A 27298-nucleotide genomic window follows, 5' to 3' on the forward strand; every position below is an offset into this window, starting at 1 on the left:
GGAACTACATCAGCTCTTTTCCAGTCCTCTGGCAGTTCCCCGGTGCTCCAGGATCTTTGAAAGATAAAGTTCAGTGGTTCTGAGATCTCATCTGCCAGTTCCTTCAGAACCTTGGGGTGTAATCCATCTGGTCCTGGTGACTTGAACTCGTCTAGGGTAGACAGGTGCTCACCATTTTCTTCCCTATTTTAACTTGTGTTCCTAATCTGTTTTTTGTGGTGCTGTTTTTGATAAGTTGGACTGTTTTTTCCCTTTGTATAAAGACAGATGCAAAAAATGAGTTACCATATTTTTCGGAGTATAAAACGCACCTTTTTACCCCCAACAAGAAAGTGAAAATCTGGGTGGGTCTTCTAGTCCAAATATAGCCCCACTCACCCACCAGCCCTCACCCTTTGGACATTTTCAGGCAGTTCCAGGTGGCAGGGATTTGGGTCAGGGCACAGCCTGAGGAACAAACCTTTTTGGGATGGTCTGGGGGGGAATCTGCCCGGCGGCTTTGGCGAACAAGGTGGGCCCCACGGTTAACGGCTGGTCCCCCCTCTGACCGAGCCAAGTGGGAGCCCCTAAAGTGAAATATCCTCCTTTCCAGCCACTGCCGCCTGTTGGCCCGATTCCCCAATGCAATTCACAGAGCTGTGTTTCAAGCGGCAGCTGGTTCCCCTGCAATGTGCATCGGGAAACCAGGAACCGTTTTTGGAATCGGGGAGGGGATCGCAGTGCTGCCGCCTGAAAATGCTTTCCTCCCCGTTGCACATTGCAGAGCTGCGTGCCCTCGTCCTCCTTCTCAGCAGACTCACCTGAAGGGGATCGAGGGTCTGACACCCAAAAACGCTTTCCTTTCCAATTACAAAAACGGGGCATGCGGAGGGGAAAAAAGTGCATTGCGTTTCAGGCAGTGGATCTGGCCAGGAGGAAAGAGAAGGTGAGTCTGCTGAGGAGGAGGAGGGCAAGCGGCTCTGCAATGTGCAGAGTCATCATGGCCATTGTCTGCCTGGAGCTGCCCACTGGGCGGCCAGAGATGGTACCAACTGCGAACCATGGGGCCCACCTTGTTTGCCAAAGCCGCTGGGCAGATTCCCTCCCCCGACCATCCCAAAGAGGTTTGTTCCTTAGGCTGTGCCCTGACCCTCCCCCCAGAGCATGCGAGGGGTCTCTTCGGGGAAAGCGAGTAGTGTCTGCAGATTGCAGGAGCACCCCATTAAACCAAAGCCTCTAAGTAACGGGGAAAGAAAGCTGCACTTTCTACAAATAAATAATAGCTTTGTTGTTATTGTACGTGTATACACAGTATACCCATACAACGAAATTCACGTAACACCCGAAGACCAGGTCCAACACACATAACAATCCCCAAACACACTCCCACCCACCACAATTCTCCACCCCTAAACCACCCAAACATCCACACAACAGACCAAGTAATATTGTCCAACAGCTCACTGATGGTGGCCCTTTAGTTCATTGTTGAGTGCAATTATAGCTCTGGGATAAAAACTATTCAGAAAACGTGTGGTCTGAGTTTTAATTGTTCTGTATCTTCTGCCAGAAGGCAATAGTCCAAAAAGATTGTAAGCAGGATGGGAAGAGTCTCTGAGAATGTTATGCAACTTTCTCAAACAGCAAGATTCGAAGATGTCATCCAGGGCTGGTAGCTGGAGTCTGATGATATTCTGGGCAGTTTTAATGATTCTCTGTAGAGCTTTTTTGTCCACTACAGAGCTGTTCCCATACCATGCAAGAATGTCGTATGTCAGGACACTCTCAATGTGCTGCGGTAGTAGGACAGAAGTAGATGCTGAGATAGATTTATCTTCCTAAGCATTCTCAAGAAGTACAGCCTCTTCTGTGCCTTCTTCACAAGCATGTTAGCATTCATAGTCCATGAGAGGTCCTCCAAGATATAAATGCCCAGAAATTTAAAACTATCCACCCTCTCCACCTTCTCACTATTTATGTACAATGGTAGATGTACATCTCTCTTCCTCCTGAAGTCAATTATAAATTCTTTAGTTTTTGTGGTGTTAAGTGTGAGATTATTTTCATTACACTACAATGTCAGCCCTTGTACTTCCTTCCTGTAAGCAGACTCATTGTTCTTATTAATGAGCCCCATCACTGTTGTGTCTCCCGCAAATTTAATAATTGCATTGGTGTTATACAATGGGGTACAGTCATGTGTGTACAAGGAATAAAGGAAAGGGCTTAGCACACAACCCTGGGGGGCTCCTGTGCTTAGTATCAGAGTAGAGGAATGGTGAGATCCCATCCTTACTGACTGTGGCTTACCTGTCAGAAAATCCCTTATCCACTAACAAATCCTCTGATTTATACCCAAATTGGACATTTTAAAAAACAACCTGTTGGGTAAAATGGTGTTAAAGGCAGAGCTATAATCCACAAATAACAGTCTCGCATATGTCCCCTGTTGTTCCAAGTGATTCAATACAATATGGACAACAAGAGACATAGCATCGTCAGTTGATCTATTACCCCTATATGCAAATTGGTATGGGTCCAAAGTAGATGGAAGACTAGCCTTAATATAGTTCAACACCAGCCTCTCAAAACATTTCATGACAACAGATGTTAAAGCTACTGGTCTATAATCATTAAGGGATACCACAAAATACTACAAAATAGAAAGGTACCATAATCCAGGCCAAAGAAGGAAGAAAGCCAAGCTTTCAACGCTATAGGTAGGAAGATGGGGGAGTCTCGGGAGTGGAGCCTTCGATGCAAAGTCCCTCTTCTGCCCCCATGAAAATCGTCCCCCACCCCACTCATTCCAGTTAAATGCGCGTAGAGTGATAGGATTTGTTTTAAACGGATAAAAAGATCTGTGCTGCTCGTTATCAAAATCAAGTGGAAGTGAGGATGCGGCTGATCCTGATGCTGGTAGACAGAGGTAGAATTCTTTTTTTGTTGTTTTCTTCCTCAAAAATTAAGGTGCATCTTATATTCCGGTGTATCTTATACTCCGAAAAATACTCCGAAGTAAATAGTTCTGTTTTCTCTTGCTTGCCATCTTCTTGTCACTTTCTCCCAGCAATGGGCCAATTGTTTCCTTGACTTTTTTCTTGTTTTTAACATATTGGAAGAAGTTTTTTTTGTTATTTTTTACTTTTATCGCAAGCCTTTGTTCATTGTGAGCCTTAGCTTTCCTCACTTCAACTTTGCAGGCTCGAGCTATTTGCTGATATTCTGCCTTAGTTATGTGCCCCTCTTTCCACTTTTTATATTTGTCCATTTTTGTCATTCAATTTGTCAGAGAGTTCTTTATATAGCCATGCTGGTTTCTTTTAAGACCTGTTATTTTTCTTCTTCATTGGTATTGTCACAATATATTTATTTATTTATTTCTTATTTTATTGAATTTATATACCGCCCTACTCCCGAAGGACTCAGGGTGGTGAACAGCCATAGAATAAAACATATAAATACAAAATTTAAAATAAGATAAAACGAATTTATTTTCTATGAATTATTCTCAATAACCAAAACCAAGGAAATTAAGAAATATAAGAAATGCACTATCCATAAAGAAATTATCCTGACTCTAACCTACCTGCTAGTTTGGCAGAACCTTCAAGGCAGCCAACTGCATATATTGGGTCCTTATGTATTTTTCCGTAATTATTTTTCTAGGACTGAAATCTTTTTTCTCTGCAGGAGTATGTTAAATCAGAAACATAAGGGTGTGTATCACCCATTCTGCTAGTTTTTAAGCACTGGGGTCAAGAAAACCCTAAACCAACTGTGTAATTTGGTACAGAATAAATCTTCCCTATTTTTCTTTTCAATAAAAAAATCTAGTAAAAAATAGAATGTAAAATTCCCACTAGTTATTAAAAATCACCCTGAATTTGTTTGCCAGTTTTAGCTGAGAAGTCAAGGAAATTTAACACTAAACGCAGATATTGGGTCAGCATAATTTTTCCCTAAATATTTGCTAAGACTAAAACTAAGCTAAAATGGAAGACTTCCACTATCCATAAAAATTCCAAATTTAACCTTTCTGCTAGTTTTTAACACAAAGGAAACGTAATTCTAATCCTAACTGGACATTTTATGTGAGAATGAATTTTAACCAGGCTTCAGGGAAACCATCCCTAAGCAAAACTGAAAATTTTGGAGCAGAATAATTTTTCCTTATTTTTCCCTCCTTAAAGCTTATTATAAATAGGATACTAAACACAGGCAAGGTGACTATCTGAAATACTTTCATATATAAAGGTTTTTGGAATATGCTTCCTCTGGTTTTAACAATATATTTCTAATTATTACAGTTGTAGAAATTATCATCTACTTTAGGCTAATACAAATTATTCTGTTGTAGCACTGTTCTTATTTCTATTATTTTCAAAGCAGTGTAGAAACAAGCCAAATATAGATGATTTTCTTCTGTATCTAAAAGTGATGAACTAGCATTAACAGGACTAAACCTCAAGGATAGAAGCTGAACTTGAACCAGCAATTATTTTTAAGCAGATCTAGACTTCGTATTTATCCATCTTGCTTATCACAGAACATTTACGACATAATTTGCTAATATAAATACTTTTCTTAAAATGTTGCTAGTAGTCTTTATTGTTGCCATCACTAAATCTAAAATTAGTAATTTGACAGCTCTAGTTAAAAAACTAATTAAATAACTGTTAACACAAATAATTATCAATTTTATAATTTCACCATGGCTATATTTCAATCAATCAATCAATCAATCAATCAGAATAGAGCTGTAAGGGGATGTTGGAGGTCTTCTAGTCCAATCCCCTGCTCAAGCAGGAGACCCTATACAATTTGAGACAAGTGGCTATCCAGTCTCTTCTTAAAAACCTCCAATGATGAAACACAACTTCTGAAGGTAAGCTTTTCCATTGGTTAACTGTCTCACTGTTAGGAAGTTTCTCTTTAATTCCAGTTGCTTTTCTCCTTGATTAGTTTCCATCCATCGTTTCTTCTATTGCCTTTTGGTGCTTTGGAGAATAAGTTGCCCCCTTCAAATACTGGAATACTGCTATCGTGTCACCCCCTAGTCCTTCTTTTCTCTAGACTAGCCATACCCAGTTCATACAGCCGTTCTTCATGTTTTAGTCCCCAGGCCTTTAATCATTCTAATTGCCCTTCTTTGCACTTTTTCCAAAGTCTCAACATCTTTTTTGTAATATGGTGACCAAAACTGAATGCAGTATTCCAGGTGTGGTCTTCCTACGGTTTTATAAAGGGGTACTAATACTTCATGTGATTTTGATTCTATGCCTCTGTTTATATAGCCAAGGATTGTATTAGCTTTTTTTGTGGCAGCTGCTGCACACTGTTGGCTCTTATTTAAGTGATCATCCACTAGCCTTCAAGGTCACTCTCATAGTTACTGTTTTTGACCCAGGTTTCGCTTAATCTGTACCTGTACTGTTAGTTTTTCCTGCCTAAGGGTAAAACACCTCGCTTTTCTCCACATTAAATTTCATGTTTGATGATACTCAGCTGTACATCTCCACCCCAGACCATCCCAACGATGCCTTGGAAGTGATGTCCCAGTGCCTGGAGGCCGTGCGGGTCTGGATGGGGAGAAACAGGCTTCGACTCAACCCTTCCAAGACCGAGTGGCTGTGGCTGCCGGCGTCCCGGTATAGCCAGCTGACGCCATCGCTGGTTATTGGGGGCGAATCATTGGCCCCCACGGAAAGGGCCCGCAACTTGGGCGTCCTCCTGGATGCACGGCTGTCCTTAGAAGGGCATCTGACGGCCGTGGCCAGGGGGGCTTTTTATCAGGTTCGCCTGATACGCCTGTTGCGCCCCTTTCTGGATTGGGACTCCCTACGCACAGTCACTCAAGCACTCGTCACTTCTCGTCTGGACTATTGTAACGCTCGCTACATGGGGCTCCCCTTGGGGTACACCCGGAGGCTCCAACTGGTGCAGAATGCGGCCGCGCGGGGGATTATGGGAGCGACTGGGCGCTCCCATGTGACTCCTCTCCTGCACGAGCTGCATTGGCTTCCGGTGGACTTCCGGGTGCGCTTCAAGGTGTTGGTGACCACCTTTAAAGCGCTCCATGGCTTAGGGCCGGGGTACTTACGGGACCGCCTTCTGCCACCAATTGCCTCCCACCGGCCAGTTCGCTCCCACAGAGAGGGCCTCCTCAGGGTGCCGTCGGCTAGACAATGCCGGCTGGCGACCCCCAGGAGGAGAGCCTTCTCTGTGGTGGCACCTACCCTTTGGAACAATCTACCCCCAGAGATACGAGTGATCTCCGACCTCCGGACCTTTCGTCAGGCCCTAAAAACTCATCTCTTTCAGTTAGCCGGTCTCTCTTGATTTTATGATTTTATGGTTGGTTTTAAATTTTGATATGGATTTTAAATTGATAAATTTTAAACTATGGGCCAAATTTAATTATTTTAAATCTATTTTTAATCGTATTTATGTATAAATGTTTTTATTTTGGCTGTTCACCGCCCTGAGTCCGAAAGGAGAAGGGCGGTATAGAAATTCGAATAATAAATAAATAAATAAATAAAATGTTGTTGGGTAGGGCCCATTTTTCAAATCTGTCAAGATTTTTTTTAGATACCAAGCTTGTCTTCTGGGGTCTTAGCTATTCCTGCTAGCTTAGTGTTCATCTGCAAATTTGATGAGTTCCCCTTCTATTTCCCCACTTAAGTCATTTACGAAGATATTGAAGAGTACTGGGCTTAAGACTGAACCTTGTGACACCCATCCCTCCATGCTGATGTAATAACATAAAGAACTACTTGTTGAGTATGGTTTGTCAGCCAGTTACAACTCCATCTGGTGATGGTGATGTCTATCCTCCACGAGGATAGGGGGAGAGCCTTCTCTGTGGGAGACCCTGCCCTTTGGAATGAACTGCCCCCGGACATACGCAAGATCTCTGACCTCCGAGTTTTCCGCTGTGCTCTTAAGACCCTGCTCTTCCGACAGGCAGGGCTAGCTTCATAATTGAGTTTTAAATTTGAAATTCTTAAATTTTTGGGTTTTTTACTTAATTGGCCTTAAATGTAATATTTTAAATAATTTTTTAAATTTAAATTGTGATATTTGTATTGTGTTTTTACCTGGCTGTACACCGCCCCGAGTCCTTCGGGAGAGGGGCGGTATAGAAATAAAATTATCCTTATCCTTCCTAGCTTACCAAGAAGTAGGTTGTGGTGTACTTTGTCGAATGCCTTACTGAAATCTGAGTATACTATGTCCACAGCATTTTGCTGGTCTACTAATTTAGTCACTTTGTCAAAGAATGAAATAAGATTGGTTTGGCATGATCTGTTTTTAATAAACCCATGCAACAAACCAGGCTTCTAATTATAACTTTTATTTGTTTCTTGATGTTTCTAGATCTGGTTTTTTTTTATTATTATTATTATCTTTTCCAGTATCTTCCCACGTATTGATGTTTGGCTGGTTGGTCTATAGTTTCCTGGATCTTTTTTTCCCTTTTTTGAAGATGGAAACCACATCATCACTTTTCCAACCCTCAGGTAGTTCCCCAGTGGTCCAGGATTTTGAAAGATATGGTACAAGGGTTCTGAGATAACATCTGCCAGTTCCTTTAGAACTATGGGTGTAATATATCAGGTCCCAGTAATTTATATTTGTCAAGATAAGGCAGCTGTTCTTTTACTATTTTCTTGCTTATTTTAATTTTTATTTCTACACGGTTTTTTATGGTTATGTTTTTGGTAGGTTGCGCTATAGTTTCTTTTTGTGTGAAAACTGATGCAAAGAATGAGTTAAGCAGCTCTTAACTCATTCTTTGCATTAACTCATTCTCTGCATTCTTTGCATTTCTCCACCCTAACAGCTTATTACAAGTCCTACTTCAATCACCTTCTACCTTCTGGAAACTTACTTTCATTTCTGCTAGAATCATCTAATTCCATTCAGTATGTCAACTTCTCAAATAACTTTCTGCATAGATATTTAAGACCAGCTGGTAGTCATAGATATATCTTTTCTTCTTTAAATAGTTACACTACTTAAAAAGTAGTGCAACCAGTGTTGTACATCTTAAGACACTGGTCATTGAGCAAGCGGTTGTTAAGCTCAGATGCAGCCTCACCTGGGCTTTGGCCATCCACTGAGGCAATACATTTTCCTTACTGCACTGTCCCTCCACTCAGCAGATGAAAATTCTGCTTGGATTTTAGCTACCTATCAACTCTGGCTAAAAGAGCTCTTTTCTGAAGGATTTTAGCTCCATGTCTGCTAAGATTTCGGATGCCATGTATGCTTGCATGATATTGAAATTCTTCAGCAGGGAGCTCTTTCAGCCAGTCCTCATAGATCAGAAGGAGTCCTCTAAGCAGGCAAGAGCAGCTTGCAACCATTTTTGCTTGCTTCTCCATTGACTTTCTGGAAAAGCGAGCAGAGAAGATTGCAGAAAATGATCACATGATCACGGGAGCACTTGAAAACTGAGTATAAACTGAATCCCAAATGCTGGAAATGCAATTATCATCAAGATATCTTCTTTCATGCCTGGTGGACATGCCCTGAAGCGAAGAAGTATTGGGCCAAAATACAACACTGGTTACAAGACCTCACAAACTGCAAAATTGAGTTGATTCCGGATACATTTCTCCTCGGTATACTAAAAACCAAATATGCCAAAGAAATAAGATACTTGATTTTACATATACTTACTGCAGCAAGAATCGCATTCGCGCAATATTGGAAAGAACATAACTTACCACCAGAGGGACTGATTATTTAAAAAGTATTTGAATGTGCCGAAATGAACAAATTAACTTTAGGATTAAGAGAAAAAGACAATTCAGAATACTATGTGGTGTGGGAAAAATTGTATAGGTGGATAGATAACAGAAACAAAAATAGGTAATATTTATACGGAAGTTGAAGAGGTATTTATATGTATATGTATATAATGTGGTGGTTATATGAACTATTAATCCAATCTCTATAATTAATGACACTGTCTGTCTGAACATGTATTAGAGTTTTGGAAAAGAAAAAATTACAATAGAATATATATATACATAAAAAAAGAAAACTGAGTATAAAATGCGAACAAGGTTGCTAACCATTCAGGTAATGATAATTAATAATGGTGCAATGTTTTGTGAAAAGTGCCTTGTTGGTTGTGAAGCACTCTTTTGTACGCTTTTCTTAATTCAAACAATAATTGTTAAGCAAACAGTTTAAATCACTAACTACCTGTAAATATTGGTAATATAATGCTATGCTATGTTTTCTAATGAAGTTTCAGTTCTTTCACTGTTAATGTAAGTATATGATACCACTGAAATAAAAAAAGCAAAGAGAAATAAGCTCTTGCCTTTGGTGATGGACTACAATAACACAGAATATTCCCAGGAAGGAGAGAGCACATTCCAAGTAGAGGGGCATGAGCACAGTCAGGAGCTGGATCGTGAGAAGAGGAATGGACTTTGGCTAGCTACATACTAGAATCTCCCAGGTTTATTGTTTAGGTTAGGATAGTATAGGTTTAGTCTGCCAAGATTCTGTCTATATGGTACAGGTAATCCTTGACTTACAAACATTGATTTAGTGACCATTCAAATTACAAAGGCACTGAAAAATGTAACTTATGATTGCTTTTTACACTTATAAGATTGTTGCAGCACTCATGGTCATGTGACCAAAATTTGGGCACTTGGCAACTAGCATGTATTTACATTGTCCTGGTGTCATGTGATTACCATATGTAACCTTCCCAGTCAGCTTCTGACAAGCAAAATCAATGGGGAAGCCAGATTCAATTTATGACATGATTCACTTAACACTCAGCAATTATTTGCCTAACTGTAGCAAAAAGATTGTAAAATGGGACAAAACTCACTTAACAACTGCCTTCCTTAGCAACGGAAATTCTGGGCTCAATTGTGGTTGTAAGTCAAGGACTACTTGTATAAGAAAATATAGTGCTGAACTTTGGTTGAATATTGTTCTTGGACTAGGCCTAACATGTTTCTATCAATATGGGAAATAGGACTGTGTGTGCTTTTAGTCTAATTCAGAAAGATTCTTTTCATATTAAATATTTTTACCTTAGTCAAAATAAGTACTACCTATATTTAGGTGGCATGTAAATTAAAATAAAACAAACAAACAAACAAACATTATTCTGTCCATCTTTTTTGGATCATTTTGCATACTATGTGGAAATGGGAAGTTTATAATGGCTTTGTAGTCTGGCAGTTGTAGCAATGTTATCCTTTTTTCCCATTCTATTCAAACATTCAATACAGTCCCTGCAGTTTTCTTGGCAAGGCTTTTTAGAAGTAGTGTGTCCCCTTCCTAGGGCTACAAGTGTGTGATTGGTCCAAAGTTACTATCTGCCTTTGTGCTTATGGTGGGACTAGAACTCCCAGTCTCTAGCCTGACATCTTAACTACTATGCCTAACTCATTCTCCATTTATCCCTAACATACATTATTATAGAAATTCAGGACACAGTGAAGGCTGCACTCTCAAGCTCTTTACTATGTCAATTTTAATTGCAGAGGCAATTTGGTACAGATGTTCAATTTACGGCCGTTTATTTAAATGACAGTTCAAATTATTGCTTTAGAAAAAATGACTTTCGACCTATAAGTTACATGACTGCTGTGCCTCCCGTGATCACATGATCACAATTTGAGTGTTTGGTAAATGGCTCACATTGATGACCAGTTGCAGCACCCTATAATTACATGATCACGGTTCACAACATTTTTTTGCCAATTTCTATCAAAAAACACCTATTGGGGAAAGCTGGATTTGTTTAATGACTGCATGATTCACATAACAATCGCAGGGAATTGCTTAACAACCGCTGTAAAAACTGCTTAAAAATTGGGTTCAACTTGACTTACAACTGCAATAATGTACAATGAAAATTAATATCCCAATTCTGATGATAATTTGAGAACTACCTGTATAGGGAAGATTTCTGCCTTACTCTACCTACACTAAGCCTACTTCTATAGCTTCAAAAGCCAATATGATATTATAGTGGAACTGTCTATTCAGTGATAAGGAATAGATTTAAATGACTATTTTTATAGTATGTTGGCTGATAAATTGTTTTCTTTTAATGAAGATAGTTATGTATTTGTTTGTCTTGTAGAAAGGATTTAGACTACATAGTGTCTGAACTTGTTATGCTGTAACACCTCCATTAACAAAATAGTCAATCCCCACTCTGACAGAAGTCCACTGTGCATGTGTAAGCCAGATCTGCATATTCAAAGTTATAACACCTTTACTATTTCTTGCAGAAGCCGAACTTTTTGTAAATTTCATGCACTATGCTGTGTTTTGCTACACCATACGAAATAAATAAAATACCACATTTTTCGGAGTATAAGACACACTTTTTTCCCTGCTAAAAGAGGCTGAAAATTTGGGTGCGACTTGTACTCCGAATGTAACTTTTTAAAAGCTTTTTTTCAGTCCTAAAGAGGTGCTAGATCTACCTCCGACTCTCAGCTGTGCTTTAGAAGCTTTTTTTCAGTGAAGTGATCTTCACCTGGTCCCTCTGACTCTCAGCTGTGAAGCTTTTTTTCAGCCCTAACGAGGCGTAGCAAGTGAAGCACTTTGCCTGCTCCCCCGACTCTCAGCTGTGAAGTTTTTTTTCAGCCCTTAGGAGGCTCTAGCGTGTGAAGCGATCTCCGTGGTTTGCCTGCTTTTCTCATTGCTTCTCTCTCCAAAGATCAGTTGTGCTTTAGAAGCTGTTTTTTATCCCCAAGCAGGGGATAAAAACCAACAAACTAATGTGCTGAAGCTGACCAGACTAAGGACGCTAGCCAGATGAATACCTGGTAGGCAGATTTTTTTCCCCTATTTTCCTCCCCAAAAACTAAACTGCATCTTATACTCCAAAAAATACGGTAAATACCTTTTGCAAAAAGGTGATCCAGACCTGGTGACACAGTAAAGATCAGAAGTACAGCAGCCCAGAAAAGAGTTTCTTTTGGGTAAGTTAAAACTAGCCTGGAGCACCTTAATCTAGATGATTATTTTATTTTCATATAATTTTATTAAGGTTGTATTAGTTTTATTAATAAAACTAATATAAAGTATGAAAAAGAAATGAAAGAGAAATCTAAAAAAGTAAGAAATGCAAAGTAAAAGAGAAATAGGAAAAAAATAAAAAGTTACAAACTAGTAATCTCTGACCTTACAACAGTTGTAAATACAATTATAAATTTATCTTTTAATCTATGGTCTTCTTTCGATAATCTATCCTGTCTAATCATAAAACCATAATTCATTAGTTCATTTTTTTTGGGGGGGAGGGTTTTAAACAAAAAATTCATTAGGGGTTTCCAGTCCTAACAAGATTACTTTAGCTGTGATATTTTAGCTTGTTCCAAATTTCTCTCTGCCCCACATTGTTCTAAAGAAAACAAAGCATTTATTACTTTGTTTGTAATAAACAATAAGGTACTTTTAGATACTTTTTCTTCTCAGGATTATTTTCTGAAAGTTCATTCTTAACAGTTTACTCATTCCTTCCCTACTCCCAAGGTCAGAATTTTCCTTTAGACTTTAATTAAACAGCAATCTTAACATTTCATAAGCATTCATTATTTGAAAATGTATCTTTCTGGTTAATTCTCATACTTCAAACGTAAGTGTAAAATATGATTATCACTATCAGTTTTCATGATTATAGTTTTCACGATGATCAGTTTTCATGATGATGAGCACTTGGTGATATGCATGTTTTATTCTGAATTTCTATTGTCAATAGGCAGATAACCCTTCTTGGAATTATACTGAGGCAAATAGAATGGTGTAGTTACAATTAGTAAATAAATAATTGTTTTTAGCATCTCACTCAAATAAAAGATCGAAAATATTTTCTTTTAAAAAATAGAAAGCAAATTTAATATCCAATATTTTTATTATAACTAATTGCCCACCACTTTGTATAATTTGATTTTGGTGAGACAGAGTTGAAATGAGGGGGAACTTTAGTTTGATTTTGGCAGAACAACTAAATGCTTAATTAAACAGAACTGTACACTTTTTTTGCGGTGGAAGTGCAATGCTGACAGTTTTTTGGCAGGCTAAGAACAAGATAGATTAATCAAGTCAATTATAAGAAAGAGTCAGAAAAAAATAATTTGGGAAGAACTTGGAAAGGTTTATTAATTTTTAAAACTTATTCTGTTTTCCTGCATAAAGAAAATTTATTTGAACAAAGAAATTTTTTAAAATATTGATCTTTGTATGTAGATAATACTTAGCATTGTCGCTGTTCCAGAAATATGCTTCAAACGTGTCTGTGTTAGTGCAAATTAATGAACTTGTATAAATTTTACATATTTCAGGGAAAAATAGACATGAAATAGGCATGTTTTACTCATTTTACTAAGTTTGCACCATCCTAATTAATATTTTTCCAACATATAAACACATTTACAAATCTCATTTTATTACTTCTTTATGAAGTTGCTTATGCAACATTGAAGAGAATACCAGATATAAAACACGGAACAAATTTTGTATAAAGAAACTCTTCTAGAAAACCTAGCCTTTTAAAAATGACACTAATATTATATGAAAGCCTTTTGATGAGTCAAGAAACATTTATCTATATATGTGTTTGTGCATTTGCAGAAGCCAAGAAATAATCTAGAATTTTGGAAGATACTCCTCCTAAGCATATTTCAACATATGTTGCCAAGAGTAAAAAGATGAATGCATACATAATGTTTGGAACAAAACTGTTTCCTCTCTCCACTTAGATAAAAAAAAAATTGGGCATCCATTGTTTTCCCGAAATGATGACGAATGCATATAATAAATAATAATTATTAATATACTATAATACCCTGTTTTCCCCAAAATATGACATCCCCTGATAATAAGCCCAATCGGGCTTTTGAGCGCATGGCAATAAGGCCAAGCATTTATTTCAGGGTTCAAAAAATTATAAGACAGGGTCTTATTTTGGGGGAAACACGGTATAATATAATATATTATGCTATATACTATTTTGTATTTATTTGTTTATTTAGTAATGTTTATGCAGGGTATATTGGAGGTGGTGACCCTTTGAGAGCTATATGAACCGAAATTTCATTTTAATGTATGCCAATTAGTGTACATTCAAAGTGACAATAAAGTTATAATTGTACACTGGGATAAGTGGCCAAAAATAACCATGCTAAATTTACCAAAATGGTGATTTGTTTTTGAGCCTTCAAGTTATTATTGACTCCAGATGACTGCCTGGACAGGTCCCTGCAGTTTTCTTGGCAAGATTTCCGAAATGATTTGCCATTTTCTCCTTCCTAAATCTGATTGAGAATGATTGGTTTAAGGGCACCCAATTTGATGCATAAGGTGGAACTCATTTTCTTCTGGTTTCTTGCCTGATGCCTTAATCCAGGGGTGTCAAACTTGATTTCATTGAGGGTTGTGTTTGCCCTCGGAGGGCTGGCAGGGAGTGGGTGTGGCCAGGAGTGAGTGTGGCCAGGTGGGCATGACAGCACTCTGCCTAGTGCAGCATTCTGCCAGCCAAAATTGGGTGCGGGAGTTAATTACAAAATGTGGGTTTTGCTTTATGACAGTCAGATCCAGCGAGCAATGGGTGTGAACTACAGAGAAAACACACTTTTATTTGGTTATGAAGAAATATCCCCAAAATCAGATGTAGACTAAATGTAGACTGACTTTTAGCTACACACCTTCCCAGCAAACAGCAATTTTTTAAGCTCCAGGTAAAGAGGATTCATTTTAGGATGAGTAACCACAGTTTGCATGTTGGAGGTTCCTAAAGGAATGCTGAGAAACTATTTTAAAGAACATTTGAGGGAGGGGTGTAGAATAGCCCTTCTCTGCCTGAGGTTATAGAGACTCGGCACCATTCAAAACACTTTTGGAGAAGCAACTGATCACTGATCACTTACCACTGACAGGGTAAGCCACTAGTATATGAAAATAAGAGCAAACTCCACTCCCTTCTAGTACTGATGATGTTACCTAGTTTGGTAATGAAACATCTGCAAGAAAACCATCAGGCTCAGAGAGCACCAAGGACCCTACAAATGAGCTAGAAATATGAGCTACAAATATTCTCTTCTATCGATAAACACTTTTTGGTTACAGGGACTCAGTCTGCCTTATATGAGATGGCTCCCAGTGGATTTCATTCTAAATTTTGATATGATTTCTGTAAATAAGGAATGTAGAATTATAACGGCTGAGTCTTTGATCCTTCATACGTCAAAAAAATACAAAACTAAGGGATAAACAAATAAAAAACAGATTTGAAAAAAGAAAAGACTCAGGAAAGAAAAAGAGTGAAAGTGTAAGAAAGAAAGAAGAAAAGAAGGAAAACTGAAAAAGAATGACTTCCAACTTTCTTGGGTACAAATATAAGTAAAAAATAGATCAAACTCTTACTCTAAGAGTTTGTTTACTCTTGGGGAAATTACTCATTTGTTTACATGATTTCCATAATCCCATATCTAATCATCAAAGCCCCACATCAACAGTTAATTTTAGTTTCTCACAAAAAGTCCAATAATGGTTCATATCGCTTTAATCACTATTGTTAAAGAAACCACAAAGAAGGGCCTTCTTCTGGGTCCCACCAGGTGTATCTTCCTCAGGGATGGGACCTGCAACATTCCTTGCCTCCCTGCTCTGATGGGGTCGGGTAGATGTGATTGGCAATTTATGCATTTCCATAAGATATCATATGTACATCATTACATAATTGCATCCTTTGTGCAATAACATCATAAGTGTAATGGTTGCTTTCAATACAAATTAGGAAAATATGCTTTTTTTCCAACAGAGAACTTCTGAAATGAAATCACATGTCCTTCTATTTACTTACTAATAATTCCCAAATTGGGATAAAAAATAATTGATCTGTACCTCCACATACTCTCCACCACATAAACTTTCTTTCATGTGTGTAAATGAAATGTACTTTACACAGTGGTGGGATTCAATTTTTTTAACAACCGGTTCTGTGGGCGTGGCTTAGTTGGGGGTGTGGCTTGGTGGTCATGCGACTGGGTGGGTGTGGCTAGCTGGTCATGTGACCGGGTAGGCGTGGCTATCTGCATAGGGACTACTCAGAGGGCTGAAAAAAGTCATTTCTGACTGGTCCTCGTACTTTTGACCGGTCCTCGCACTTATGACCATCCTCACATTTATGCCCGTTGCGGCATTCTTAACAACCGTGTCACTTATTTCTCTTCATCATAGTGACAAGCTAGAGCAAAAACGTAAAATGTGAGGACAGTCGTAAGTTCGAGGACTGGTCAAAAATAACTTTTTCAGCCCTCTGAGTAGTCCATATGCATAAAAGGATACAGCAATAGAGAGGGATGAAGGAAGGGAAATTAGAGTAGGAGTGAGGGTAAGAGAGGGAGGAAGAGAGGAGGAGAAGGAGAAAGGAAGAGGAAGTAGGGAGGAGAAGAAGAGGGGGGGAAGAGAAAATAAGAAGGAAAGAAAAGAGAGAGGTGGTAGGTTTGAGGAGAAAGATTGCTGTACAATAAAAAAGATGAAAGGGAAGAAAGCCAACCCCAAACAAATATAAAGATATTAAGATAAAGAATGAATTGTTAAACTTTAAAAAATAAAAGAGAACAAATATGAATAAACAGCAATAATTAGAAACACACATACAAACATACAATGTATTTTTTTTGAACAGAGTATTTGGCTGGTTCACAAATTTAAACAGTGTTTAGTCATTTCAATTAAATTTACAATTTCTATATTTCCTTTTTGCCATATTTATTCCTTATCTATTTTTTAAAAAAACCAATATTACCCTTTATCCTCATCTCTAATCTTAATCAAATTCAATTTTTCCCTTCTATTCTATGTTATACTCCTTCCCATTGTCATCTATTTTTATATCCATCCTCACATTGGGTAATTATGTAATTATGTAATACAGTTATTTAATAGAAATTCAACATTTTAATATAAATCAATTAGTTATATAACTATCTTTTTTGTATATTAATCAATATGAACATGAATATTCCAATTATTTTCATGCAATCCAATTTCTTACAAATCAATTAATTATATTTACCAATAATAATAAACCAAATAATTTCCCGTATATATATTCCTCCAAACCACAACTTAACCATTCTGCTTTCAACACAATATACAATTAATAGTATCTCAATTATTACAATTCCTTAGTTAAATAGAGCTTTTTTCTTTTGTCTTTTAAAATCTTGAACTCTCCTCTTTTGCCCTAAATTTCCCATTGTTTGCACCTACCTTTTTTGGTGAGGAGAAAGAAAAAGAAAAAGAAATCTCTCTCCCTGCCTCATTTTGTCACGTTGCAGCAGAGCCTGCTTTACTTTCATTTTCCTTTTAGCTAGGGAAAAACAAAATCTGCTCGAGCACTCTTTGCAGCAAGCAAAGAGCTTGCAAAACAAGAGCTTGCAAACGAGCCTGCAAAACAGCTGAGAGCGAATCAGGTGAGAGTCGGAAGCCGATCTAATCATGCTAATTAACCTATGCTGAAACTGAAAGAGGCTTTTTTCTTGCTGTTTGCTTGCAAGGAGGTAAGTGCTGCGAGACACAGGTCAAAGGGGGGGCCACCCTCCTTGCCACTTAGCCCCCCTGTCGCCCCCCTTTGCCTCTAACGTCCCTCTTGTCGCCTCCCTTGTCATTTACCGCCCCCCTAAGGCATCCCACCGCCCCCCAGGGGGCGGTACCGCCCACTTTGGCAACCACTGGCTTAACTACTTAACAACCGGTTCTACCAAAGTAGAATCCCACCACTGGGTCTACCCATTTATATTTGCAGGCGTTGGTCTACTCATTTTTCTTTTAACACTGATCAGCTGTAGGGTGGCTCTTTGAAGCCCCGCGGCAGCTGCCAGGCCAATAAAATTATAAAAAAACACCGAACCGTTTGTTAAATTGCTGGCTCGCCCACCCCTCGCCCAGTGTTGCAGAGGGGCGGGGCAAGGGGTGGGGCAAGCCAGCAATTTAACAAACGGTTTGGCCGAACCCCCTAGAACCGGCAGAATCCCACCATTGACTTTACATGTACTCAATTAACAAGAAAACATTTTCTGCAAATATTCAGCAGACTTCCAATGTGATTAACTAGTAATTGACATAGTACACTAACCCATAGAATACTATTTTTTCATTTCATTCACATGAAAAAGAATACATTGAAGGCTACAATCTATACTGTATTTCCTATTTATTCAGAAATGAACTGCACTGTATTTAATAGAAGCAATCGCAAGAAATAATGTAATTCCAAATTTCTGCTACTATTTCTACAGTTGGTTGCTGTGAAATGGGCCACAAAATAATTTGCCAGAATTCAAGACTACAAAGATACAGACAGAATAACATATTGTTAACACAAAATTCTCAATATTTTCCTTTGTTACCTAGGCAACCAAACAATGCTGGCTGCTTTTATATAAATACTTGTTAACCACGCCCATATTCAAAGCATTCCTTGTTTATTGATCTGAACCATGGCATAGTCAGAACATCAATCAATGAAACAAGGACAGGTGTGATATAGTCATTAAAACATTTATTTTTTCCAACTACTGGATCAATTCCATGAATTACTGCTTGAATCTATTTAGGTAGAATTAAAACCTGTCCTTATAGTGCAGCAGTGCTATTATAAATTATAGCAGCTCCCTTCCCCAAAAAAGCCAAAATGGAACCAAATTCAATTTGTTCTTTTGACATGGTTAAGTCATTTCAACTATATTTCAGTTCTTTCCAAAATCTTCTTCTGGTGATTCACATATCACAGCACAAATTGCAACCTTCAGAAATGCACTAAACTATTTCTAAAAGGTACCTTGTAATAATCTTGCAATACTCTACTCAATAATAGCTAGGTTAGGAGGTGAAGGTAGCATCTTGTGCACAAGAATTTAAGTAACATAATACATCTTTTTTAAAATCTAAGACTGAATGTCACCCACAAGAGAACAACTGCATGAATCTAAACAAAAAATCCCCAATCATCAGCTTTAATGAATTGTAGGCAGATTTTCTATTTATGCTCTTCAAATCCAAAATATTGCACAGCCCTATTATCACATCTCACATTAGTTTCAATCGCAGAATCAGATGCTACAGATAACCAACTTTCAATATAAAAATTCTGTGGGCTTTGTTACTGTCCTGAGAACTCGAAGTTTTTGAAGATGAAAATGAAGCGTGGTAAGAGATGCCTGGATTGTGGTTGGACTGTAATTCCTCAGATTTTCCTCCCCTCCCCCCGTTTGGAAGATACAAGTATTTTTCTCTTCTAGTTGTCTGACCCATCATCCATGATTTCTTAAACATTATACAGGTCAGACTGGGCAATCTGTAATGAATGCTAATACTACTTTTATTATAAGGTCACAATAAGAGAATACTGCAAATTTGAATAGGTTTACCACTTTTCTTCTCTTAATCTTTGTGGGAAATATGGAGGGTCTGTCTGAGACACCTTTTCAAATTACATTTGTGTCTCAGACTCACATTACTTTTATCTGGCCATTGTCTTGGTTGCAACTCATCGTTCTGCTCCTCAAGCCTATCCCTATCCCTTCTGTCCATTACAGTACTGTTTGGGCCAGTCCATCAACTAGTACTTTGTAATTATCTTTTTCAATTTTAACTGGAAGTAAAAAATTCTTTCTATCCTCTTTTTATAGTTGCATATCTCTTAATTGCAGAAAACTGAGGATAAACAGAAGTTGAACAGTTTTGACTTTTATTTGTTAATCTTCTGACATTTCTGTAGAGAACTAGTGTACTGGTTTTGTTTCCTTTATCTTGAGTATATTTTCTTTGTTCTTAATATTTATCTTAAAAGTACCTCATTCTGAACTTCAGTTTTTTCTGACATTATCTCTACAGTTCTGAGCTATATATATATCACTGGTGATCATACCTCTTTCCACCTCCTATTTGCACCTTTAGTTGTTCAAACTGCTACAGTATTTTTGCAATCAATTTATTCTTTTTTTTTCCTTGTTGGATTTTTCTGAGATTGTTATTTTAAGAGTTCGGTTTTCAGGAATTCTTTATTGATTTTGAGTTCCTTTTTTCTTTAGCTTTCCTTGCATGAAATCTTGCTCTTGTTGTTTTCACTTTATTAAAATCTGTTTTCTTAAAGACAAACTCCACGCTTGATTATGCTTTTTCTTACATTCAAGAAGTCAAGATTAAATGGTCACTTCCACTTTGTCAACTAAGTCTTCCACATTAGTTAGTGTCTATCAATGACAACTGATCATGTATATTAGCATCAGGATAAATAATCAGAGGAATTGAGGGCAAACAATGGTGAAAGAAGATTCTGATGACTCCTGATGTAACTGCAAAGACATCACATATTGAAAAACATAGATACTGTCAAGGCTATGGTTTTCCCAATTGTAAATGATAACTGTGGAAGTTGGGTCATCAGGAACTCTTAATGAGGAAAATTTGATGCCTTTGAATTTATGATTCTAGAGAAAATTGTTAAGAATACCTTATGGATGGACATTTTTGACAAACCAGCAGGTTACAGAGTCAGAGGCAACCAAACAACAAAAGACAAGTGGAAGCAGATAACCCAAAGGAGCAAGAGGATCAGGGAACAGTTTGTGATGAGGAAGTTCAACAATATGAAACAAAATCTCATTGTGTAAGCCAGTGCAGAGCCTCCTGAGCAAGCCTCACACGTCCAGCTCCACAGAGTAGGATAGAAGTCAAACTCAGAAGATGCCAAAGAATCACTTTGGGGGGGAGGGAGCATGTTGTGGTAGCAGACCATTTTCTGTTAAGAGGAATGCATTGTGCAGACTTTATGTGACATCAGAGAAGAAGTAATATCTTCCAGATATCTGTATCCAAGATGTAATGGACAAGCTGATGAGACTCTTAAAATCAATCAAGAACTATCCATTTATTCATATGAAACAACAACACTGCCAAGAGACTTTCAATTGATCTCTCAACACTATGAGATCCTACATAGGAATATAAAATAATCAGGGATTGCAATTATCATTTTTATCAATATAAACAACAGCATTTGTATTAGTTATTAAGTAAAGGATTATGGTATTAAAAAAGAAAAAATGTTGGGTTATGTTGATATTTAGTGAAATCCATTTTTCCTTCCATCTGTACAATACTGTTTCCTATGCCATAGAATCCCAAACCTTATTAAAACTGTGCTTAATAGTTAATAAGGTATTTCTTTTTCCTGAAAATAGTACACCCCTTTTCGTCCAAATCTATCTCACATGGTTGTGACAAAACATTCTATACTTGTTTTATCCTTACAAAGCACTTTGTTTCAAAACATTTCAGACTTGACAAAACTTTATTTTACATACTTGAGATGATTTTTGAAGAAAAGGCTTCCAATAACTCTTTCATTCAAATAATTGTTATAAAAACAATGCTGGCATATGGATCTGAGGAGTACCCCTGTGTCAACTAAGCTTCTTAGCAGGTTGGTTGGAATGATTTGTGGCTTCTGTTTTGCAGATTGATTTAGGAAAGTTGTAGCAGAATTTTCCTTGAAAAACAATCTTATATGCCAGAGACAGTAAAGAAACTGAGGTTGAAAAAAGGTTTGATATTCAGCAAGATAACAATTTGAAATATTCAAATCCAATAATTAAGTATTTAGAACTAAAGGGTTTGGAATTACCTTCAGCATCCAGTCGTTTATGAGAAAAAAAATCTCAACATGCATTACAATGCAAGAAGACCTAAGAATATTTTAGAAATACTACTGGTATAGCAGAATTATACAGAATTTTATAAGGAAGAGTAGGGGGAAAATCCCAAAAGCAAGTACAGGAAGTACAGGAAGATTTTTAAGAAACTAAGAAAGCACTAGGAATACATTTATAAATAAGACAGCAGGAAAATATGTAAAAACACTGAAAGAGATGTTATAAAATCTGACTAAAATAAAGTTCAAACTTCTGTACCTGCTTCTATTTTGCTAAGGAATTAATTGAAACAAACAATTTGGCTAGAGGTGCCTTGATTTTCGCATACAACTGTACATCTCCACCCTAAACCAATCTGATGATATAGTAGAAATGCTGACCTGGTTTAAGGAATTTGATGCGGAAAATAGTTTGAAATTTAATGTGAACAAGAATTTACTTATTAAATTTGTATAAACTACTCTCTGTCATAAACCATCTGGCTCTTACTTTGTTCCAATGGCAATTCTGAAAGGGTAGTAGTCACATGAAGGAACAGATATGAGACTTCAAATGACCCCAAAACACATGGCATGAAATTTAATTCAAAGTGGAAAACATTCCTGTACTTCCCTATATTTAATCTCACTCAAAAATTTATCTTTGCTTAAAGTATAATGGTGAAAGTCTGAAGTACTGTTGCTTTAAGAGCCAGTACTTTCCAATGGAAGGGAATTCTAACAGAAAAGATTAAGCAATCTCTGAATACCTTTTAAAACAGTCTACCCAAATACTTCAAATTAAGTAGGAATATTTGTAAGATGTTCTCTGCTTGGCTTAAACTGGGTGGATAGAGTCTATCTTGGAAAGAGAATATCAGAAATATCCAGTCCCTGATGGACTTAATTTAATCTGAATCTTGAATTGTACTAGAAAATACACAAGCATTGTACCTCCTTCAGCAAGGGTGTAGCATGATAGTAACAATATTACTCTATAACAGGCTGCTGCATTTTGTATCAGTTAATGTTTCCAGATGATCACCAATGCAATAATTTAGTCTTATAAGTAACCTCCTTCATAGTCCATATTACCAGAAGTAATTGACCCTACCCTACCCTACCCTGATCAGGCTACATTACGAATCTTGTGTCCAATTCTGACCACTACAATCTAAAATGGACATCATTCAAATGAGTTCAAAAGTGACTACTAAAATTATGAAGAAAATCCTATAATGTCAGTTAAAGGAACTAGGTATGTTTAGCAGGAAAAAAGACTTAGAAGAAGAAATAAGATAACAGCCTTCAGATATCTAAAGAGTTGTTATACAAAAAAGGCAATGTCTTGTTATCTACTATCTGCCAGGACCAGGAGCACAACCTATGATTTGAAATAACATTGAAAGATGGATTCAAGTTAGATGTTAGCATTATTTCTCTCTTATGGTAAGAGCTACCAATAAACGCAATAGCTTGCCTTATAAACTGGTATGTTCACTTTCATTGGGGGACTTTAAACAGAGATTGAATAGCTAGTTCTATGAAATGCTTTAGTAAATCTTAATCTGAATGAGGAATAAGACTAGATGATTATTGAGGTTCCTTTTAATTCTATTACTGAACAAGGGTTGGAATAAATACATTAAAAGCAAAAGTTAGCTAATCCTGAAATATTGGAAACTTTGGGATTGGTTGAATTAAAAAAACAAGCTGTTGTCTTGTTGCTGTTTAGCGCAGGGCTGCCAAACTCCCGGCCCATGGGTCGGATGCGTCATGTGCTGGCCACGCCCACACTCAGTTTAGTGAAGGGGGAAAAAATCCCGATACGTCATGTGATAGTGTGAGTTTGACACCCCTGTTTAGCTGAATGCAATATTATTAGGAAAAAAATTATACTTAGTTGTGCTGAATTGGAAGTAATAAATTAAGCATCCCTTACTGGCCTGATTATATGCTCTTAACTGCACAATGCAGTAAAAGATGAAACCATTTAACAAACAACTGATCTAACTCAAAGTTGCAGCATTCTTTCCTTTCACTGTTCTTTGTGATTGATAAAACATGACACAAATATTCCTTCAGTGCTGGGATGTCTGTTTTTTAGAAGAAAATAGCTGATCAGTTAAAGCAATACTTTATAGGGAATTATAAAGCTTCTGAGAACTGTCATGTACAAAAGATAAAATACTTGAATTAGAATTTCTGTAAATACTTATGTTTACTAAACTTACTAACTTCCAAAAATTACAAACATTATAAAAGTTACGATATTGGATACAGATGTAGGCACACGTAGACAGCTTGACAGGTTTTTCCCTCATTCTTTTCAATGGCAGCCTGCTGGTCCCCTGAAAATAATGTATACAGTATTGTGGAAGCTTCAATAAGGTGAGCTCTACAGTGGGGAAAGGAGATATATCTGCCAATTACATTTTAAAGCAACTCTTAGATAAAATATGTAACTCATTTTGCAAAACTCTCCTTTCCTTTTTCCATGCCACTTTTCTCAGGAGCATTTACTGGTTCTTTGTAGGGCATTTCTAAGGATCTAAAAAAATTTTGGGGGGAGAATTGAGCAGAGAATCCTGTTCCTTTCAGTTAGGTAGTATGTACCTGTATCTAAAATAAGCCTACTGTAAGCAGTAGAACTTTAATTAGTCATAACTAACTTAGATACCAAAGATTCTGAATGGTCTACTTTATAAATTATAAGAGCTAAGGCTGTCACTGTAAACAAACTTCCCAGGGAATAAACGCCAATTAATGTAATCCTGTTTACTTCTGAGTAGACATTGAACAGTACTGTTAGACAAATGCTACAAGTTCCAAAAATCTCTATAGTTAAGAATACCTCCTGCTCTTCTAATTAGAACCCTACTATATCTAGATTAGAATTTTTTATTTTAATATTGGAAAAGTTAAAGATAATTCAGTTCTCCTACTTTTTTCTGTTTAACAAATAAAATAAATTTATATTATTTCATATACATTTTCAAACAATTAATAAAATAAAAACAATTAATGTTTTGTCAGAGTATTTTATTTCAAGATGCAATAGAAAAACTACGGACAAGATGTCCTATTCTTACCATGACCTGAGGCAAAAACTGAAACAGGACCGGTCTGTACTAGGTAAGAGCTGGCAGTATAGTCCTCATCAGTGTCAGAGTCCTGAACTGGCTGGATAGCACTAGTACTTAGCAACCATCTCTGGTTGTCATGGAGATTTGGAGATGGAGGAGGGGAATGTAAATGTTCAATAACGGATTGACTAGATGAAGAAGATGGCATGGGAGGACCTGAGGAAAAAAATATTAAAAAAAAAATAGGATAACATACGGAATAGTTCAGAAATTGCTTACCTTCGTGTAATTATTTTTTAAAATATTTTGATAAATTATAGCTAAACAAATTTATGATAGCATATGATGGAAACGTTTACAGTTTTCTGAAATTCATATGGAAGGGATTATCTTTATTAAATGTTTCATTCCCTAAATAATTAAATGCAGAAATCAGTTGTATCTGTTGCATTTTTTAAAAAAGTTTGTTACATTTGTTGCATTTCATGTTTCCATCATATTTTCATCCAGTTTAAAAATACTAATTTGGGTATGAATCTTGAGGCTTGACAGTCTTGTTCTAGATTCATAGGTAAAATAATTTTACAACTAATGTTCATTGACTTGCCAAGAAATGGCAGAATGATTATAGCAGGGTTCTCAAGTTTCCACCTATCAATTGCACGCGAATAATGTTTTGCACAACACTTTCTAGGGGTTCAGGATGCTGCCCATCAAGTGCTGCAGACTTGTAAGCTGAAGATCTTGAAGAAAAAAGGACTGCCAGGTCACCTGACCTGGTGGATTTCCTAGCAACAGTGGTCCTAGTTGGCTGGGCCACAGTTAGTATCTTGAATCTTCTCTCTCTGAAAGTATTATCCTCCAGGAATCTCTGTTCACTGATGTACTCTGTGAAGTGGTATTGGGGTCTCCAGATTGTGGCAGAGGGGAGACAAATCTTAGGTATGGATGACAAATTGAGGAGCTAGAACTGCCAGAGGGACAGAAGGATGAGACGGTGGATCAGGTGTGACTACTTTAAGAGTTTGTTTGCTGAACAAGAAACAAGATCTTTCTGCCAGGCAAGGGAAGAAAAAAATGAAGAAAACTAGAAAAGTACTTCTTGGGATGGATTTTCTAAAATGATATTAAGCTATGATCTTGAAAAAAAATACTACATATCAACCCAGAAAAAATCTCTTTTCCTTAAATTAAAGCCATTATTCCATATTCTGTGCTGCAGAATGACAGAAAGTATACTCTGAGCATCTGTAACCCCCCCCCCCCACTTTTCAGCTATCTGAAGAGTATAATCCCATCAGTTTTCCCAAGGCTAAACATACCCAATTCTTTCAATTTCTTTCAACTATTTCCTAATCAGCCTCCCTGCCCTCCTCTGAACAGCTTATTTGAATTATTTTTTGAAGCATGCTGGCCAGGACTATACCCATCCTATAGGTGTGGTTTGTTCAGTGCAAAACAACATCAAACAATTAATACTTCATGAGTTTAGAAATTTTATATCTGGGTATAGCCTTAGAATCAATTTATGAATTTTTACCACTATTATACCAAATCAGTTAACTTTTATACCTTGCATTTTATTTCTCTTTCTTAAATGATGAATTTTGTCTCTATTAAATTTCATTCCATTTTTTCAATGTATTTTTCTAATATATCACTACTGTTGGTATAGTTTCTGTCTTCAAGATATTCTAACCAATTGTTTGCCATTAGCAGACTTGGTAAATATTTCCTTTCCTTATCAAATCAATAGTAAAAATATGACTGTACAAGGCCTAGAACTGAACCTTGTGGCATCCAATGCAATATCAGAGATACAGCACATGGTGTTAGCTAAGTTAATTATCACAATCACCTAGCATTTTAGAATATTAATTTCTTTTTTATATTTGTTGAGACTGCCTGATGAATCTTTTCTGAAATTATTTATATTGTTTTGGAGTCAATATTCAGGCTGAGTTATAGAACTGAGACAGTCGGTCACACTTATGGATTAAACTGGGAAGGATCAAAGATAGGATATTGCAACTATCCTGGCTTTCTTAGACTTCTCTGTGGTTTTCAATACCACAAACCACAATATTTCTTCGCTAGCTATGGGGGTTGGATGGGAGGGGGGGCATTGTTTTGTAATGGTTCTCCTTCTTCCTCTGGGACAGATTCAGCTGTTACTAGGGGGTGAGGGGGAGTTGAGTCCTGTACACCTGTTCTCTGATGCCTAATGTTTGGATCTTTTACCCTTCCTCCTTAACATCTGCTGAGAGAGGCCATCTGATGACCCAGGATGCAGTATGATCACTATGCTAATGATAGCCAACTATATCTCTTTGATATTGCCAATCAAGGGACACTGTCTCAAGTATTGACCAAATGCCCGAGGCTGTAAAGGCTTGGATGTAGAAAAAAAAAGTTTCGACTCAATCCTAGCAAAATGTAGTTGCTCTGGATCTCTGGTCTTCCTAGTTCTAGAGTTCCAGAGAGCTGATTAGCAATTTGGAGGCCTTCTTGGATTCACAACTCCTGC

General features: G+C 37.2%; 1 protein-coding gene across 29 annotated transcripts in view; it reads right to left on the reverse strand.

The window, feature by feature from the left end:
- The window catches only part of TENM3 (teneurin transmembrane protein 3), a 1586501-nt gene that overhangs the window by 203833 nt on the left and 1355370 nt on the right, over positions 1-27298 (reverse strand). For 13 of the 29 annotated variants that reach the window (XM_087874727.1, XM_087874726.1, XM_087874732.1 and 10 more), the window contains one exon: positions 24778-24987. The exons of the other annotated variants lie outside the window; for them this stretch is intronic. In XM_087874727.1, coding sequence (XP_087730853.1) covers positions 24778-24987 — 210 coding nt within the window. The remainder of the gene's footprint in view (positions 1-24777; positions 24988-27298) is intronic. 29 annotated transcript variants of the gene reach the window in all.

Source organism: Pantherophis guttatus, chromosome 8 (genome assembly GCF_059756535.1).
Source record: "Pantherophis guttatus breed Tessera chromosome 8, ASM5975653v1, whole genome shotgun sequence".
NCBI classification, from domain to species: Eukaryota; Metazoa; Chordata; class Lepidosauria; order Squamata; family Colubridae; genus Pantherophis; species Pantherophis guttatus.